This window comes from Hemitrygon akajei, chromosome 4, assembly GCF_048418815.1.
Source record: "Hemitrygon akajei chromosome 4, sHemAka1.3, whole genome shotgun sequence".
In the NCBI taxonomy this organism is placed as follows: Eukaryota; Metazoa; Chordata; class Chondrichthyes; order Myliobatiformes; family Dasyatidae; genus Hemitrygon; species Hemitrygon akajei.
In genome coordinates this window covers 16,607,606-16,626,282 of record NC_133127.1, presented here as the reverse complement: position 1 = coordinate 16,626,282, position 18,677 = coordinate 16,607,606, and the positions used below count along the sequence as shown (strand labels likewise).

Below are 18,677 nucleotides of genomic sequence, written 5' to 3'. Positions count from 1 at the left end.
GGGACTGGCTCCACCTGAACTGTGATGGGAGCTGCATCCTAGCAAATTGTGTAACTAGGGCGGTGGATAGGGCTTGAAATTAAATAATAGGGAGGTGGGTTCAACTGATTGGAGAAGGATGGAAAAAGTAAAAAAGAAAAGTGTGGATAAAGCTAAAGAAAAAGCAAAAGATTAAAAAAGAGAAAAGTAGGAGTGGAGTGAAGAAACATCAAGTGCAAAAGATTAAAAGATTACAAAATTTAAAAAAGCACAATGAGCGTAAGGGCACTTTATCTGAAAGCCCGTAGTATAAACAAGGTCAGTGAATTTATGGCACCAATCAGTACAAAGAGGTATGATTTAGTGACAACTACAGAAATGTGGTTGCAAGGTGGAGAGGATTGGGAATTAAATATCCAAGGATATCAGGTAAAATGTAAGGATAGGCAGAAAGGTAAGGGAGGTGGTGTAGAACTCTTAGTTAAAGATGAGATCAGGGCGATAGTGAGAGATGATATAAGATCCAAGGAGCAGAATGTTAAACTGTCTGGGTAGAGATTAGGAATAGTAAAGGGAAAAAATAAATCACTGGTGGGAGTTGTCCTTCAGCCACCGAATAATAACATTACATTAAGTGGCATTGGCAATAAACAGAGAAATATCTGAGGCATGTAAGAATGGAACAGCAATTATCACAGGGACTTTGGCTTGCACGTAGATTGGGTGAACCAAGTTGGTCAGCCTTGAAGAGGACTTCATAGAATGCATCCATGATGGCTTTCTTGAATAACATGTTACTGAACCTACAAAGGAATATGCCATCTTAGATCTGGGCTTGTGCAATGAGACAGGTAAAATTAGTGATCTTGTAATTAGGGTTCCTTTGGAATGAGTGATCACGGTATGATTCAGTTTCACATACAAATGGAGGGTGCAAGGTATATTCAGTGAATTTGAAATTTATTGCATCCACCTCCAGACTTGTGTTTTTCAATAACCTTTTTGTGGAATTGCTTGCAGTGTTCCTTTTCCTTAGGGTGTAGTTTTTGCCAGGATACTGACTCAACAGCAGTTGGACCTTCCAGACACAGGGGTATTTTTACTACAACCAAATGAAACACCTTGACTGCACATGGTGATCTCCATTTAACAAATTATGTGACTTGTAAACTTAATGAAGGGGCCAGTGATGATTTGGTGCATCAAGGGAGTGAATACTTAAGAAATCAATTATTTTGAGTTTCATATTTGCAATTAATTTAGATCACTTTGCAGAGATCTGTTTTCACTTTCCCACTTCCCATCTCTCTCTAAATCTCCTCTTTGTCCATATCTCTCTCCACATCACTCCTCCTGTCACACCACATCACTCTCCAATTCTCCCCCTCTTTTCCTCACTCTCCATCTCTCACCCCCATATCTCCAATTCTCTCTCTTGCCCTCCATAATCCCCCTCTTTCCCTCCATATCTTCCTTCCTCTCCCCCTCACTATCTGTATCTCCATTATTCTCCCCCATCTTTCTCTCCACCCCTCTTCCTCTCCAGCCCTTCTCGCTCTCCCTCTCTCTACCTCTCTCTCATCTCTTCCCCTCCCTCTCTCCATACATCTCCCACTGTACATCTCTCTCCCTCCACTTCTGTCCTCCTCCCTCCCTCACCCCACCATCTCTCCACTTTCCCCTCTCTCTACATTCCTCTTTCCCTCTCCACTTTCCCCTCTCTCTAGATTCCTCTTTCCCTCTCCACATTTCCTCCTCTCTCTCCCTCCTAATCTTGGACACTCTTCCTCTCTCCAAACCCCCACACTCCATATTCACCCCTCTCCCCCCTCTCCATGTTCCCCTCTTCACCACATTCCCCTCCCCCTCCCCTCCATGTGCTACTCCCCTCCCACTCTCCACATTCCCCTCCGTCCCTGCCTCTCTCTCTCTCCCCCCCCCCCCCACCTGTGTGTCTCTCTCTCCCCCCCCCACCTCTCTCTCTCTGTCTCCCAGTCTCTCCCTGGCCCCTCTCTCTCCCTCTGTCTCTCCCCCCCCCAGTCTTTCCCCGGCCCCCCTCGCTCTCTCTGTCACTCCCCGCCTCTTTCTCTCTGTCTCTCCCCACCTCTCTGTCTCTCACCCCCACCCCACTGTCTCTGTCTGTCTCTCTGTCTCTCACTCTCTCCCCCCCACTCTCTCTCTCTCTGCCTGTCTCTCTCTCTCTCGCTCTGTCTCTCCCCACCCCTCTTTCTGTCTCTCCCCGCCCCTTTTCTGTCTCTCCCCACCCTCTCTCTCTGTCTCTTTCCGCCCCCCTCTGTCTCTCCCTGCGCCCCTCTCTCTGTCTCTCCCTGCCTCTTTCTCTGTCTCTCCCCACCCCCCTGTCTCTCACCCCACCCCTCCTTCTGTCTCTCTCTCCCCCCACCTCTCTCTCTTTCTCTCTGTCACGCTCTGTCTCTCCCCACCCCCTCTGTCTCTCTCCCTCTCCCTGCCTCTCCCCACCCCGTCTCTCTCTCCCCCACCTCTCTCTCTGTCTCTCCCTGCGCCCCTCTCTCTCTCTCTCTGCCCTCCTCTCTGTCTCTCACCCCACCCCTCCTTCTGTCTCTCTCTCTCTGTCCCTCTCTCGCACGCTATCTCTCCCCACCCCCTCTCTGTGTCTCTCTCCCCACCCCGTCTCTCTCTCCCCCACCTCTCTCTCTGTCTCTCCCTGCGCCCCTCTCTGTCTGTCTGTCTCTCTACCTCTCTCTCTCTCTCCGTCCCCATCTCTCCCTGCACCCCTCTCTCTGTCTCTCTCTCTGTCTCTCCCCACCCCTCCCTCTCTCTCTCCCCCACCTCTCTCCCCATATCTTTATCTCCCATTTCTCCCTCCCTTCCCCATCTATCTCTCTCCCTCTCCTCCTCCCGTCACACTCTCTCTCCCCACGTCTCTCTCCCTCTCCCCGTCTGCCCCCTCTCTCCGTTCACCTCCCACCCTCTCCCTCTCACCCGTCCGCCTCCCTCCTTCTCTCTCCCACTCCCTCTTCCCCCTCCGACCCTCTCTCCCTCTCCCTCCCACCCTCTCTCTCCCCTCCCTTCCACCCTCTCTCTCCCTGTCACTCTCTCTCTCGCCCCCTGCCATTTCTCTTCCTCTCTTCCCCCGCTGTCTCTCTCTTACTCTCCCTCCATCCCTTTCTCTATACCTCTCTCTAGCTCTATTTATTTATATCTATCTCTGCATATATTCTATCTACCTATAGATATCTATCAATGTAAAAAAACAAACAATATATGTTCTTTTTTTTCCAAAGTTGGAGATTTCCAATTGAATGCCCAGAGAGTTGCAATACTGGATTGTGCTGTTTTTGCAATAAGCACTATTTTCTCTGCAGATTAACAGTGAGTTGCTTGATGACTTTGATGCACAAGACTAAGAAACACTAAGGATTAAAACACATCCTGTGCTGGGCAAATAGAAGTGCAATTGGCAGGAACAATGCTGATAAACTTGACGACATGGTAAAATTAGGAATCGGAGAGCAAAGCGAGAGGAGAAGAAGCAATGCAGTGTGTAGGAATAATGTGAACAGAGGTGGATAGGATCAAGAGGGAGACAGAGGGGGCAGATTCATACAAATTTACACATTCCAATGGAAAATGCAATTACAAAATACAAGCTTCTTTCTTCCCCCTCACAGACATCAGCTGATCAACTACACTTCCCTCCAGATACAGGATCTGCAGTTTATTTATAATTTATTGCTGTCCAAGTTGCATGCCATCTTGGACAATGTCTCCCATCCACTCCATAATGTACTGGTTAGGCACAGGAGTACATTCAGCCAGAGACTCATTCCACCGAGATGCAACACTGAGCATCATAGGAAGTTATTTCTACCTGTGGCCATCAAACTTTACAACTCCTCCCTTGGAGGGTCAGACACCCTGAGCCAATAGGCTGGTCCTGGACTTATTTCCACTTGTCATAATTTACTTCTTCTTATTATTATTATTTATGGTTTTATATTGCTATATCTCTACACTATTCTTGGTTGGAGCGACTGTAACGAAACCCAATTTCCCTCGGGATCAATAAAGTATGTCTGTCTGTCTGTCATTTACGGGAGGTGGGCATCGCCAACTAAGCCAGCATTTATTGCCCATCCCTAGTTGCCCTTGACAAGGTGGTGATGAGCTGCCTTCCTGAGGTGTAGGTACACCTTCAGTGCATCTACAAGTTTTTATTGAATCAATATGCCTTCTCTGATGTTGGTTAGTGGTATATAAAACCATAACCCAGATAATGGAATACTCCTCACCTGCAAATCAGGAAAGAGTTCCCTTTCGCTCAAGCACGAATGGGTAATTATCCAGAATCACCATGGACAAAAATATGCACAGTGATTGTAACTTAAATATAAAGACAGTGTAAAAGCTTTGGAAGCAAAAAGAAATAGCCAGATAAATTAGACAATGTAACATTATCCATAATTCATTTTATGAGCGGTGAAAAATGGGAAAACAGTAGCTATTTGATAAACTTACAATTGCTTAATTACAGCACTGCCATGGACAGTCCCAAAGCACGGTTGCAGAAGGAAGGGTACTGGGCTTGGGGCGAGCAACCACATCCTGTAAAAACGCACAGCTACAGAAATGCCAACAGAAGCTCCAGAGGCCTCATCCCTGGGAGGGGAACAAGCTTCAAAGGCTACACCCGGGGACGGCTTGAAAGACTGGCCCAGGACAGAGACCCTGGTGAGTTTTGTTGTTGGATGATGCTTCAATAGGGGTGATGGCTTAAGAAAGAAAGTTGATTCAGACTCACGCTGTTTGAAGGCATTATAGACATTGATGAGCGTAAAGTGATCACCCTCGGGATGCAGCAGAACCCTTCTGCGAATCGCTGCAGACTCCTCCAAATGCTTCGGTGGTACAACAAAACACGGTGACGCTGAAGAGAAATATTCAGGCGATAAGCATCTCTGAGATACTTGCACTTACTTTCACAATCTCATATCATCATAAATGCTTCACAGATAATAGTGTATTCCAGTTAACTGGGACACCAAGACCAGTACATTTTGGCCCAATTAAGCGGCTCCCCAATTAGCCAAAGGTTCCTTCAAAAACATGGATGCTTGACCTCACAATCTTACTCATTGTGCCCTTGCACCTTACTGTCTGACTGCATAACTTTAACCCTTTATTCTGCATTCTATTATTGTTTTCAGTTTTACAAAACTGAATGCATACAAAACAAAGATTTTCACTGTACTCGGTACATGACACAATAATAAAGTGATTAGGTGGCATCCATCATTAAGGACCACATCACCCATATCATGCCTTGTTCTCATTGTCACCATCAGGGAGGAGGGACACGAGTCTGAAGGCACACACTCAACGATTCAGGAACAGGTTTCTGACATCTGATTTCTGAATGGACATTGACTACTACTTTATTATTTCTATTTTTTGCACAAATAATTTAATTACATTATTTAATATTTACACATATATACATATACAAAGAGTATATATTATTTATTTATTTTCTTCACCAAACCCCCCCCCTCCCCCATAGGTGGTGCGTACGTGAGTTTTTCCCTCAATCTCTAGTCCTGTACCAGAGGCCTGGGAACCTGAGAGTTTGGCACATTTTCCTTGTAGTGTGCTCTTCTGGACAGAGATCTCAGATAGTGTCCCCGGGATTTATTGGAGCCACTCTCCCAGTCCAGATGTCTCAGCTCCAAGTGCTCCTATCACCACTGGGGTTACTCTGGTTTTAACCTTCCACATCCTTTCTATCTGCTCTTTCAAGACCTGGTATTTCTCCACCTTCTCATATTCTTTCTTTCTGATGTTACTGTCATCCGGGATTGCCACATCTATTGTTATTGGTTTCTTCTATTCCTCCACTACCTTCTCGGGTACTTCCCATTTGGGCTAAGGATCGAGGCACAACTACATAGGCATGTGGATGTCAGCGAGTTAGACCGGTGGGAAGAATTTAAAAGGAGATAAGTTTTTTCTTCAGTGGTTTGATTGAGGCATGACTGCACAGGTGTGTGGTCTTCAGAGAGTTACACTGGCAGAAAGAACTTAAAGACAGCTTTATAGAGTGGACTTCAGAGTACAGGTGCCAGGCTTTAGATGTTTCAGAAAGGACAGGGACAAAGGCAAAAGAGGTGGGGGTGTGACACTGCTGATCAGAGCTAGTGTCACAGCTGCAGAAAAGGAGGAAGTCATGGAGGGATTGTCTACCAAATCTCTGGGTGGAAACTAGAAACAGGAAGGGGCCAATAACTCTACTGGGTGTTTTTTTTTTATATAGACCACCCAATTGTAACAGGGACATCCCCGAACAGATAGCAAGACAGATTCTGGAACGGTGCAATAATAACAGGGTTGTCGTGAGACAGGAGATTTTAATTTCCCCAATATTGATTGGCATCTACCTACAGCAAGGGGTTTAGGTGGGATGGAGTTTGTTAGGTGTGTTCAGGAAGATTATCTGACACAGTATTTAGATAAGCCTACAAGAGGAGAGGCTGCACTTGATCTGGTATTGGGAAATGAACCTGGTCAGGTGTCAGGTCTCTCAGTGGGAGAGCATTTTGCAGATAGTGATCACAATTCTATCTCCTTTACCATAGCATTGGAGAGAGATAGGAACAGACAAGTTAGGAAAGTGTTTAATTGGAGTAAGGGCAAATATGAAGCTAGCAGGCAGGAACTTGGAAGCATAAATTGGAAACAGGTTTTCTCAGGGAAATGTACAGCAGAAATGTGGCAAATTTTCAGGGAATATCTGCATGGCATTCTGCATATGTACATTCCAATGAGACAGGGAAAGAATGGTAGAGTACAGGAACCATGGTGTACAAAGGCTGCAGAAAATCTCGATCTAGAAGAAAAGCTTAGGAAGGGTTCAAAAAACTAGGTAATGATAGAGATCGAGAAAATTATAAGGCTAACAGGAAGAAGCTTAAGAATGAAATTAGGAGAGCCAGAAGAGGCTTTGGTGAGCAGAATTAAGGAAAAACCCAAAGCATTCTACAAGTTTGTGAAGAGCAAGAGGGTAAGATGTAAGAGAATAGGACCAATCAATTGTGAAAGTGAAAAAGTGTGTATGGAACTGGAGGAGATAGCGGAGGTACTTAATGAATACTTTGCTTCAGTATTCACTACTGAAAACGACTTTAGCAATTGTAGGGATGACTTACAGCAGACCGAAAAGCTTAAGCATACAGACATTAAGAGGATATGCTGGAGCTTCTGGAAAGCATGAATTTGGATAAGTCACTGGGACCGGACAAGATGTACCCCAGGCTACTGTGGTAGGCGAGGGAAGAGATTGCTGAGCCTCTGGCAATAATCTTTGCATCATCAGTGGGGACGGGGAGGTTGAAGAGGATTAGAGGGTTGTAGATGTTGTTCCCTTATTCAAGAAAAGGAGCCCAGGAAATTATAGAGCATTGAGTCTTACTTCAGTGGTAGGTAAGTTCATGGAGAAGATCCTGAAAGGCAGGATTATGAACATTTGGAGAGGCATAATATGATTAAGAATAGTCAGCATGGCTTTGTCAAAGGTAGGTCATGCCTTACGAGCCAGATTGAATTTTTTGAGAATGACTAACCATATTGATGAAGGTACAGCAGTAGATGTAGTGTATATGGATTTCAGCAAGCATTTGATAAGATACCCCATGCAAGGCTTATTGAGAAAGTAAGGAGGCATGGGATCCAAGAGGACATTGCTTTGTGGATCTAGAATTGGATTGCCCACAGAAGGTAAAGAGTGGTTGTAGACGGGTCATTGCTGCATGGAGGTCGGTGGTCAGTGGTGTGCCTCAGGGATCTGTTCTGGGACCCCTTCTCTTCATGATTTTTATAGATGACCTGGATGAGGGAGTGGAGTGTTGGGTTAGTAAATCTGCTGATGATACAAAGGTTGGAGGTGTTGTGGATAGTGTGGAGGATTGTCAGAGGTTACAACGGGACAGCAATAGGATGCAAAACTGGGCTGAGAAGTGGCAGATGGAGTTCAAGCCAGATAAGTTTGAGGTGGTTCATTTTGGTAGGCCAAATATGATAGCAGGACACAGTATTAACGGTAAGACTCTTGGCAGTGCGGAAGATCAGAGGGATCTTGGGGTCCAAGACCATAGGACACTCAAAGCTGCTGCGCAAGTTGACTGTGTGGTTAAGAAGGCATATGGTGTATTGGCCTTCATTAATCATGGGATTGAGTTCAAGAGCCGAGAGGTAAGGTTACAGCAATATAGGACCCTGGTCAGACCCCACTTGGAGTACAGTGTTCGGTTCTGGTTTCCTCACTACAGGAAGGATGTGGAAGCCATAGAAAAGGGTGCAGAGGAGACTTACAAGGATGTTGCCCGGGGAGCATACCTTATGAGAATAGATTGAGTGAACTTGGCCTTTTTCCTTGGAGCAATGGAGGATGAGAGGTGACCTGAGAGAGGTGCATAAGATGATGAGAGGCATTGATCATGTAGATAGCCAGAGGCTTTTTCCCAGGGCTGAAATGGCTAACACGAGAGGGCATAGTTCTAATGTGATTGGAAGTAGGTACAGAGGAGAGGAAAGGGGTAAGTTTTTAATGCAGAGAGTGGTGAGTGCACGGAATGGGCTGCCGGCAATGGTGGTAGTGGTGGATACGATAGGGTCTTTTAAGAGACTCCTGGATAGGTACATGGAGCGTAGAAAAATAGAGGGTAATTTCTAATGCAAGTATATGTTTGGCACACCATTGGGGCAGAAGGGCTTGTATTGTACTGTAGGTTTTCTAAGTTCTATGAGTATCCGATCCATTCTTGGTGTAGATGATCCTGTACACAATTCCTGCAACTTGGTGGTGCCATTCTGTGTATGTTGTCCCTGCCTGCACATTGAACCCTACCGGATGGTTTCATCAGATTCCGTGCACAGTGAACTGAACTTTGGATGGAACCCTCCATGTATTTGCTAGCACACTATTGTAGCTAGGTATCTGATGACTGGTAGGGCGAATGTGTTGATGGCTCTGATGTTGTTCTTCCCACTCAGCTGGCTTTCTAGGACATGTCTCATTCTTTGAAGGTACTTGGATGTTGAGAGGGGGGTGAGGGGAGAGGGAGAGAGGGAGTCTGGGGGAGGGTGAGGGGGAGTCTGGGGAGGGCGAGGTTGGGGGGGGCACAAAGAGGAAGAGAGAGCCGGGGGGAGGGCGAAGGGAAGAGAGACTGGGGGTGGGGGAAGGGAAGAGGGAGTGGGAAGGGGGAAGGGGGAAAGGGAGGGTAAGAGAGTGGGGGAGGGGGAAGGGAAGCAGGGAAGAGGGAAGAGGGAGGGGAGGGAAGAGGAAGGGGAGGGAAGAGGGAGGGAAGAGAGTGGGGGAGGGAAGAGAGTGAGGGGAAGAGAGAGGGATGAGAGAAAGGGGAAGGAGAGGGGACAGAGAGAGGGTGAGTGGAAGCTGAGGCTTATACACAAGGGATAATTCACAGACTCTTAGATAGGCACATGGATGAAACAAAAATCAAGGAGGGAAGGGTTAGATTGATCTTAGAGCATATTAAAAGGTTGGCACATCATGGACCATTAGGTCTGTACTGTGCTGTAGGGTTCTACGTTTGAGGAGGAGTCAGTTAACAAGGTATATGGGGAAGAGGTGGAAACTATGTAACAGGTGGATGACAGCACGGTGGTTTTGATTGGAATTATCTACTCTTTTCAGCGACTTGGGTTCAATTCCTGCTGTCGCCTGCAAGGAGTCTGTATATTCTCACTCGTGGACTTTGAAATTATCAGGCAAGGGCTAATTCAAGGAATTGCTGAGCGGTGCAGATCGAAGGTCCAGAAGGCTTACTCCACACTGTATCTTATTGAAAAGGTACCTGACAAATTCTGCAGCCTGGCACTTTATATGAAGAAAAAACAAATCTTTTATTCTTGAATTATGCCTATATTTTTATAGTTCAGGATCCCATATGGCTTTTTAATCACTTCATCAATATACCCAGTATCTTAAATGAATCATGTCCAGAAACATTTATGATATCCTGTTCTTGTAATCCTTATGATGAGGCCTTAAGCATCCTGGGTAGAAGACATTTTGTGCCTCAAACCAGGTGACCTCATTGAATATATGTACAAGGATATGTAACACCCTGGGAAAGGTTTCACTGCTAACGTAATGGTCTTTCTGTAGAAGCAGTGTTTGGGTTATGATTAGAGATAACGGCAGCTTTGGAATGTGAACCATCCAATGAAGGGAGTGTGTCTTTGTGCTGTGGGCCTGACACTGGTGTGATTTGGGTCTTTTGGTACAGTGGGAGATAAATGGAGAAGGTGCTGGACAGAAGAGGTCACAGGACTCATCCGGAGTGGGGCCATGATTTGACAAAGCTCGGGGAGATCGAAGGAGGATCGGTGAAGGGGAAACCGTGAGCACCAACTTGAGCACATTAGACTGCTCATTAAAATGGGCCCCTTTTTTTTGGCTTTTTCTTTACTAAACCTTTAGACAAAGGGTTATAAATTATAAAGCTAAATCATTTAAGTGTATGCGGTGAACTGTTATTTTGTAGTCCTTCTTTGTAACAGGGTAGCGAATTACGCAGCATCCACACAAACACTGGGGGGCACAAAAGCTGGGGGGGGGGGGGGGGGGGCTTGCGATTCAATCTCCCATGTTTGGCAGCGCCAGAGGTAGTCTTCCTTAGACCTACACAGCCGACCGAACCAGAGCGTTTCATCTATTTTCTGACATTTATTCCATCGCATTGGTAATTCAAGTGCTTTTCTACTTGCTTTGTAAGTGATGCTAGAGCACTTTTACCTCTTGTTACCTATCTTCCATATTGTGAATGGGCCTGTGCTTCAATCAGTGGATGGATTCCGAACCCTACCTCAGCAATGGAACACTACAGACCACTCCTTGCACTCCCATTGACTTGACAATGACTGAATAACGTAGAACCCAGGGAAAAGCCCATATGTTAATAAAAATAAATAACAAGGGGCTCGCATTATTTACACATAAGGCTTAATACTGAGGTTGGGGAAGAACTTCTTGGTCACAACGCATGTGGAATCTTTGAGCTGGTTTTATTCTAATATTGTACAAACTCTGCTACTCTCAGCAGAGGTTTCTCACATTGACTTTACATCCTGTAGAAAGGAGAAATGCTGAGGAGGAAAGGTTCAAAAAGACATTCAGTATTTTTTTTTTAATCTCCCCTCCAGGCCACATTGGTGATCAAAAATGAAACTCAGGCCATGCTGTTTCTTCAATCCGTGTGCACATTCAAAACATGAACGCTGTTAACCTTTTGAATTTTCTTCCCAATTTAGACTACGTTTTGGTTCCCTACCGAACACTGCACTGAACTTAAAATAGCAAGGCAAGGTTCCGCATGGGAAGTTAGTCCTTAAGTTGTTCTTGGCCCCTGTCCAAATTTACAATGTTTATTCAAAGTTCAAAATTCTTCATTAATTTTATTATCAAACTAAATATGTCACCAAATACTACCCTGAAATCAATTTTCTTGCAGACATTCACAGTAGAACAAAGAAATACTAGACACTAGAAGACTACAGCACAGTAGTCCCTTCAGCCCTCGATGTTGTGCTGACCCATATATTCCTTAAGAAAAAAGTACTAAACACACACTACCCCATAACTCTCCATTTTTCTTTCATCCATGTGCCTGTCCAAGAGGCTCTTAAATACCCCTAAAGTTTTAGCCTCCGCCACCATCCCTGGCAAGTCATTCCAGGCACCCACAACCCTCTGTGTAAAAAACTTAACCCTGATGTCTCCCCTAAACTTCCCTCACTTAACTTTGTACATATGCCCTCTGGTGTTTGCTATTTATGCTCTGGGAAACAGGTACTGGCTATCCACCCTATCTATGCCTCTCAAAATCTGGTAGACCTCTATCAAGTCCCCTCTCATCCTCTACACTCCAAAGAGAAAAGTCCCAGCTCTGCTAACCTTGCCTCACAAGACTTGTTTTCCAATCCAGGCAACATCCTGGTAAATCTCCTCTGCACCTTCTCCATAGCTTCCACATCCTTCCGATGAAGTGACCAGAACTGAACATAATACTCTAAATGTGGTCTCACCAGAGATTTGTAGAGTTGCAACATGACCTTTCTACTCTTGAACTCAATCCCCCTATTAATGAAGCCTAGCATCCCATAGGCCTTCTGAACTACACTATCAACCTGCGCAGCGACCTTGAGGGATGTATGGATTTGAACCCCAAGGTCCCTTTGTTCATCCACACTCTTAAGTAACTGACCATTAATCCTGTACTCAGTCTTCTGGTTTGTCCTTCCAAAATGCATCACCTCACACTTGTCCGGATTGAACTCTATCTGCCATTTTTCTGCCCAACTCTGCATCCTGTCTAAATCCTCTTCACAACCTACAGCTCCATCCACAACTCCTCCAATCTTCGTGTCATCCGCTAACTTACTCACCCATCCTTCTGCCTCTACATCCAGGTCATTTATAAAAATCACAAACAACAGGGGTCCCAGGACAGATCCTTGCGGCACTCCACTAGTCACCGACCTCCAGGTAGAATACTTTCCTTCCACAACTACCCTCTGCTTTCTTCCTGTAAGCCAATTTTTTATCCAAACAGCCAAGGTTCCACTGATCCCATGCCTCATGACTCTTGTGGGGGACCTTGTCAAATGCTTTGCTAAAATCCATGTAGACCACATCTACCGCCCTAACCTCATCAATTTCTTTTATTACCTCTTCAAAAAACTCAATTAGGCTCGTGAGGCATGACCTTCCCTTCACAAAGCTATGTTGACTATCCTTGAGTAGACTGTACTTCTCCAAATGCTTGTAGATCCTATCCTTAAGCATCCTTTCCAATAGTTTGCAGACCACTGACGTAAGACTCACTGGTCTATAGTTCCCAGGATTCTCCCTATTACCTTTTTTAAACAAGGGAGCTAAATTTGCCATTCTCCAATCCTCCGGCAACTCCAATGCAGCTAAAGAGGATTCAAAGATCATAGCTACTGCTCCAGTGATCTCTTCTCTCACTTCCCACAGCAACCTGGGGCATATCACATCCAGTCCTGGAGACTTATCAATCTTGATGTTTTTTATAAGATCTAACACTTCTTCTTCATTAATCTCCACATCATCCAGCACACAGGCCTGTTCTATTTCGACCTCACCCTGATCAAGTCCTTTTCACTTGTGAATACTGAAGCAAGGTATTCACTTAGGACCTCCCCAACCTCCTCCACCTCCAGGCACATGTTGCCTTCTTCATCCGTTAGTGGCCCCACCTTCATTCTTGTCATCCTTCTGTTCTTCACATACGCATATAACGCCTTCAGGTTCTTCTGAACCCTACATGCCAAGGCCTTCTCATGCCCCCTTCAAGCTCTCATAAGTCCTTTCTTAAGCTCCTTCCTAGCTACCCAATATTTCTCATGAGCCTCTCCTGCTTCCTTCTTCCTCTTGACGAGTTCCCTCACATGTTTCGTCAGCCGCGGTTCCCTTTACCTACCATTTTTTCCTCGTCTCAGTGGGACAAACCTATCCTGAACCCAGCACAGGTGGTCCCTAAACTTCCTCCACATTACTTCTGTGCTTTCACTCTTGAACATCCGTTTCCAATTTACTCCCGCTAGTTCCTGCCTCATCCCTTCATAGTTAGCCCTTCCCCACTTAAGCACTTTCCCATTTTGTCCATTTTTAATCCTTTTCATAGCTATGCTGAAGCTAAGGGAGTTGTGGTCACTCTCACCAAAATGCTCCCCCACCAAGAGGTCTGTCACCTGACCAGGTTCATTACCCAGAACTAGATCCAGTTTGGCCTCTCTTCTCGTCGGCCAGTCTACATACTGTATCAGGAATCCTTCTTGAACACACCTGACAAATTCAATCCCATCTATTCCCCCTGCAGTCAGGAGGTGCCAGTCAATATGAGGGAAGTTGAAATCACCCATAACTACAACCCTGTATTTCCTGCACCATTCTAAAATCTGCCTGCTTATCTGCTCTTCGGTGTCCCGAGGGCTATTTGGGGGCCTATAGACTACTCCCCTCACAGTGATTGATCCCTTCCCTATTTCTGACTTGTACCCAGACCGACTCAGTGGACACTCCCTCTGCAGCATCATCCCTTTCTATATCTGTTATACTATCCCTGACTAGTAATGCTACTCCCCCACCTTTTCTACCTCCCATTCTATTCCTTTTAAAACACTTAAACCCTGATACCTGCATCAGACAATTCTGCCCTTCCTACAGCCAAGTTTCAGTAACAGCCACAACATCATAATACCACATACTGATCAATGCTCTAAGTTCATCTCCTTTATTCATAATAATCCTAGCATTGAAATAGACAGATTTCAACCCCTCTAACTGGCTATATTTATGTTTTGTCCCCTGCCTGTCCTTCCTCACCAATTCAGAACACATAGCATCATGCCCTTGGCCTTCTACCCTAACCTCTGCACTCACATTCTGATTCCCACCCCCCGCCAATCTAGTTTAAACCCTCCCAAACAGCTCTACAACAGTCAATGAAAAACTACAAAAACACTGACAAATTGTGCAAATACAAAAAGATATGAGTAATGACAATAAATAAATAAAATTGAGAACATTAGTTGTACAGTCCTTGAAAGTGAGTTCAACGGTTCTGTACAATGATCAGTTCAGTGTTGTGGTGAGTGAAGATTTCACGCTGGTTCGGAAGCCTGATGGTTGAGAGGTAAAATCTTTTCCTGAAATCTTTTCCTAAAGTAAATCTTTTCCTGAACCTGTATAACTCTTCTTGTTCATCACCACATGCTACCCACCTTCATTCTCGAAACCAGTCGCCAAGGCCTTATTCTATACGTCCATTCTGTCACTTCTTTTAACCAGATATCAAAGTCAAAAAGCATATCAGAGGGACAAAATACTTCAATTCTTAGAATAAGAATTTCAGTGTCAAAGAGTTCTACAGTGGCACAGTAGCGCATTGCTTTAGAGCTCTAGAAATCACCAATTTCAACTCCTCATCAGGTTTCAATTCCTGCGGCCACCTGGAAGGAACTGCATGGCTGAGGGACTGGAGCAGGGGGCAGGGATTCAAATTTTTGGATCATTGGGACCTCTTCTGGGGCAGGTATGACTTGTACAAAAAGGACAGATTGCACTTGAATCCGAGGGGGACCGATAGAGCAGTTAAACATATAAAATTCTAAAGGGATTGGACAGGCTAGATGCAGGAAGATTGTTCCCGATGTTGGGGAAGTCCATAATGAGGGGTCACAGTTTAAGGATAAAGGGGAAGCCTTTTAGGACTGAGATGTGGAGAAGCTTCTTCACACAGAGAGTGGTGAATCTGTGGAATTCTCTGCTACAGGAAACAGTTGAGGCCAGTTCATTGGCTATATTTATATATGGCCCTTGTGGCTAAAGGGATCAGTGGGTATAGAGAGAAGGCAGGTACAGGGTTCTGAGTAGGATGATCAACCATGATCATACTGAATGGTGGTGCAGGCTCGAAGGGCCGAATGGCCTACTCCTGCACCTATTGTCTATGTTTCTATGATATCCTGGTGGGAAGGATTGCTAAGGCTGTTGGGGAGAGTTTAAACTAGAATTGCCAGGGGGTGGGAACCAAACTGAAGTGACAGAGGAAAGGGAGGTTGGCTCACAAATAGAAAAAGTTTGGAGACAGTGTGAAAGGGAGGATAGGCAATTATTAGAGGAGGGACGCGCTCAGTCCGATGGTTTGAGATGCATCTATTTTAATGCGAGGAGTATCATGAATAAAGCAGATGAGCCTAGAGCGTGGATCAGCACTTGCAGCTATGATGTTGTGACCATTACAGAGACTTGGATGGTCAGGGGCAGAAATGGCCACTTCAAGTGCCAGGCTTTAGATGTTTCAGAAAGGATAGGGAGGGAGGTAAAAGAGGTGGGGGCGTGGCACTGTCGATCAGAGATAGTGTCACAGCTGCAGATAAGGAGGAAGTCATGGATGGGCTGTCTACGGAGTCTCCGTGGGTGGAAGTTAGGGATAGCAAGGGGTCAATAACTCGACTGGGTGGCCTTTATAGACCACCCAATAGTAACAGGGACATCAAGGAGCAGGTAGGGAGACAGATTCTGGAATGGACTAATAATAACAGGGTTGTTATGGTGGGTGATTTTAATTTCCCAAATATTGATTGGCATCTCCCTAGAGTGAGGGGTTTAGATGGGGGGGGGGGGGGAGTTTCTTAGGTGTGTTCAAGAAGGTTTCTTTACACAATATATAGATAAGCCTACAAGAGGAGAGGCTGTACTTGATCTGGTATTGGGAAATGAACCTGGTCAGGTGTCAGGTCTCTCAGTGAGAGTGGAAAGCGATGTTCTCAGGGAAACGTACCGAAGAAATGTGGCAAATGTTCAGGGGATATTTGCGTGGGGTTGTGAGTAGGTACGTTCCAATGAGGCATGGAAAGGATGGTAGGGTACAGGAACCCTGGTGTACAAAGGCTGTTGTAAATCTAGTCAAGAAGAAAAGAAGAGCTTACGAAAAGTTCAAAAAACTAGGTAATGATAGGAATCTAGAGGATTATAAGGCTAGCAGGAAAGAGTTTAAGATTGAAATTAGGAGAGCCAGAAGTAGCCATGAGAAGGCCTTGGCAGACAGGATTAAGGAAAACCCCAAGGCCTTCTACAAGTATGTGAAGAGCAAGCAGATAAGATGTGAGAGAATAGGACCAATCAAGTGTGACAATGGAAAAATGTGTATGGAACTGGAGGAAATAGTGGAGGTACTTAATGAATACTTTGCTTCAGTATTCACTATGAAAAAGGAACTTGACGATTCTAGGGATGACTTGCAGTGGACTGAAAAGCTTGAGAATGTAGATATTAAGGAAGAGGATGTGCTGGAGCTTTTAGAAAGCATCATGTTGGATAAGTCACTGGGACTAGACAGGATGTACCTGCAGGCTACAGTGGGAAGCAAGGGAGGAGATTGCTGAGCCTCTGGCGATGAACTTTGCATCATCAATGAGGATGGAAGAGGCTCCTGAGGATTGGAGGGTTGCGGATGTTGTTCCCTTATTCAAGAAAGGGAATAGGGATAGCCCAGGAAATTATAGGCCAGAGAGTCTTACTTCGGTGGTTGGTAAGTTGATGGAGAAGGTCCTGAGAGGCAGGATTTATGAACATTTAGAGAGGTATAATATGATTAGGAATATTCAGCATGGCTTTGTCGAGCCAGATTGAATTTTTTGAGGATGTGACTAAACACGTTGATGAAGGTAGAGCCGTAGATGTAGGGTATATGGATTTTAGCAAGGCATTTGATAAGGTACTCTATTGCAAAGCTTATTGAGGAAGTAAGGAAGCATGGGATCCAAGGGGACATTGCTTTACGGATCCAGAACTGGCTTGCCCACAGAAGGCAAAGAGTGGTTGGAGACAGGTCATATTCTGCATGGAAGCCGGTGACCAGTGGTGTGCCTCAGGGATCTGTTCTGGGACCCCTACTCTTTGTGATTTTTATAAATGACCTGGATGAGGAAGTGGAGGGATGGATTAGTAAATTTGCTGATGACACAAAGGTTCGGTGTGTTGTGGATAGTGTGGAGGACTGCCAGAGGTTACAACAGGACATTAATAGGATGCAAAACTGGGCTGAGAAGTGGCAGATGGAGTTCAATCCAGATAACTGTGAGGTGGTTCATTTTGGTAGATCAAATATGATGGCAGAATATAGTATTAATGGTAAGACTCTTGGCGGTGTGGAGGATCAGAGTGATCTTGAGGTCCGAGTCTGTAGGACACTCAAAGCTGTTGCGTAGGTTGACTCTGTGGTTAAGGCGGCATACGGTGCATTGGCCTTCATCATCGGATCATGGGATTGAGTTTAAGAGTTCAGAGGTAATGTTGCAACTATATAGGACCCTGGTCAGACCCCACTTGGCATACTATGCTCAGTTCTAGTCGCCTCACTATAGGAAGGACGTGGAAACCATAGAAAGGGTGCAGAGGAGATTTACAAGGATGTTGCCTGGATTCGGGAGCATGCCTTATGAGAATAGGTTGAGGGAACTTGGCCTTTTCTCCTTGGAGCGACGGAGGATGAGAGGTGACTTGATAAGAGTTGTACAAGATAATGAGAGGCATCGATTGTGTGGATAGTCAGAGGCTTTTCCCCAGGTCTGAAATGGCTAGTACGAGAGGGCATAGTTTTAAGGTGCTTAGAAGTAGGTACAGAGGAGATATCAGGGTTTTTTTTTTAAATAAACGCAGAGAGTGGTGAGTGCGTGGAATGGACTGCCGGCAGCGGTGGTGGGGGGCGTAAACAATAGGGTCTTTTAAGAGATTTCTGGATGGCTACATGGAGCTTAGAAAAATAGAGGGCTACGAGTAAAACCTATGTACTTCTAAGGTAGGGACATGTTCGGCACAGCTTTGTGGGCCGAAGCGCCTGTATTGTGCTGTATGTTTTCTATGTTTCTATGAATCTATAGACCATTGCAGCAAAGAAACAAGCCCTTTGTTACTTTAGTTACTCTAGTTACTTTCAGATCTCTGTTTTCCTCTAACTTGCGTGTAGTGGGTATGACTGCAAGGCCAGTTTTCTGCTCTGGGTGTCAGATGTGGGATTTCCAGGAGAATTCCAGCCTCTCTGATGGCTACATCTGCACCAGGTGCATTCAGCTGCAATTCCTTAGAGACCAAGTTAGGGAAAGTGAGGAGGTGATTG

General features: G+C 45.3%; 1 protein-coding gene across 1 annotated transcript in view; it reads right to left on the bottom strand.

Annotated features, from left to right (window-relative positions):
• The window catches only part of LOC140726141 (putative pre-mRNA-splicing factor ATP-dependent RNA helicase DHX32), a 142,758-nt gene that overhangs the window by 10,758 nt on the left and 113,323 nt on the right, over positions 1-18,677 (bottom strand). The window contains exon 9 of the mRNA XM_073042115.1: positions 4,760-4,885. Coding sequence (XP_072898216.1) covers positions 4,760-4,885 — 126 coding nt within the window. The remainder of the gene's footprint in view (positions 1-4,759; positions 4,886-18,677) is intronic.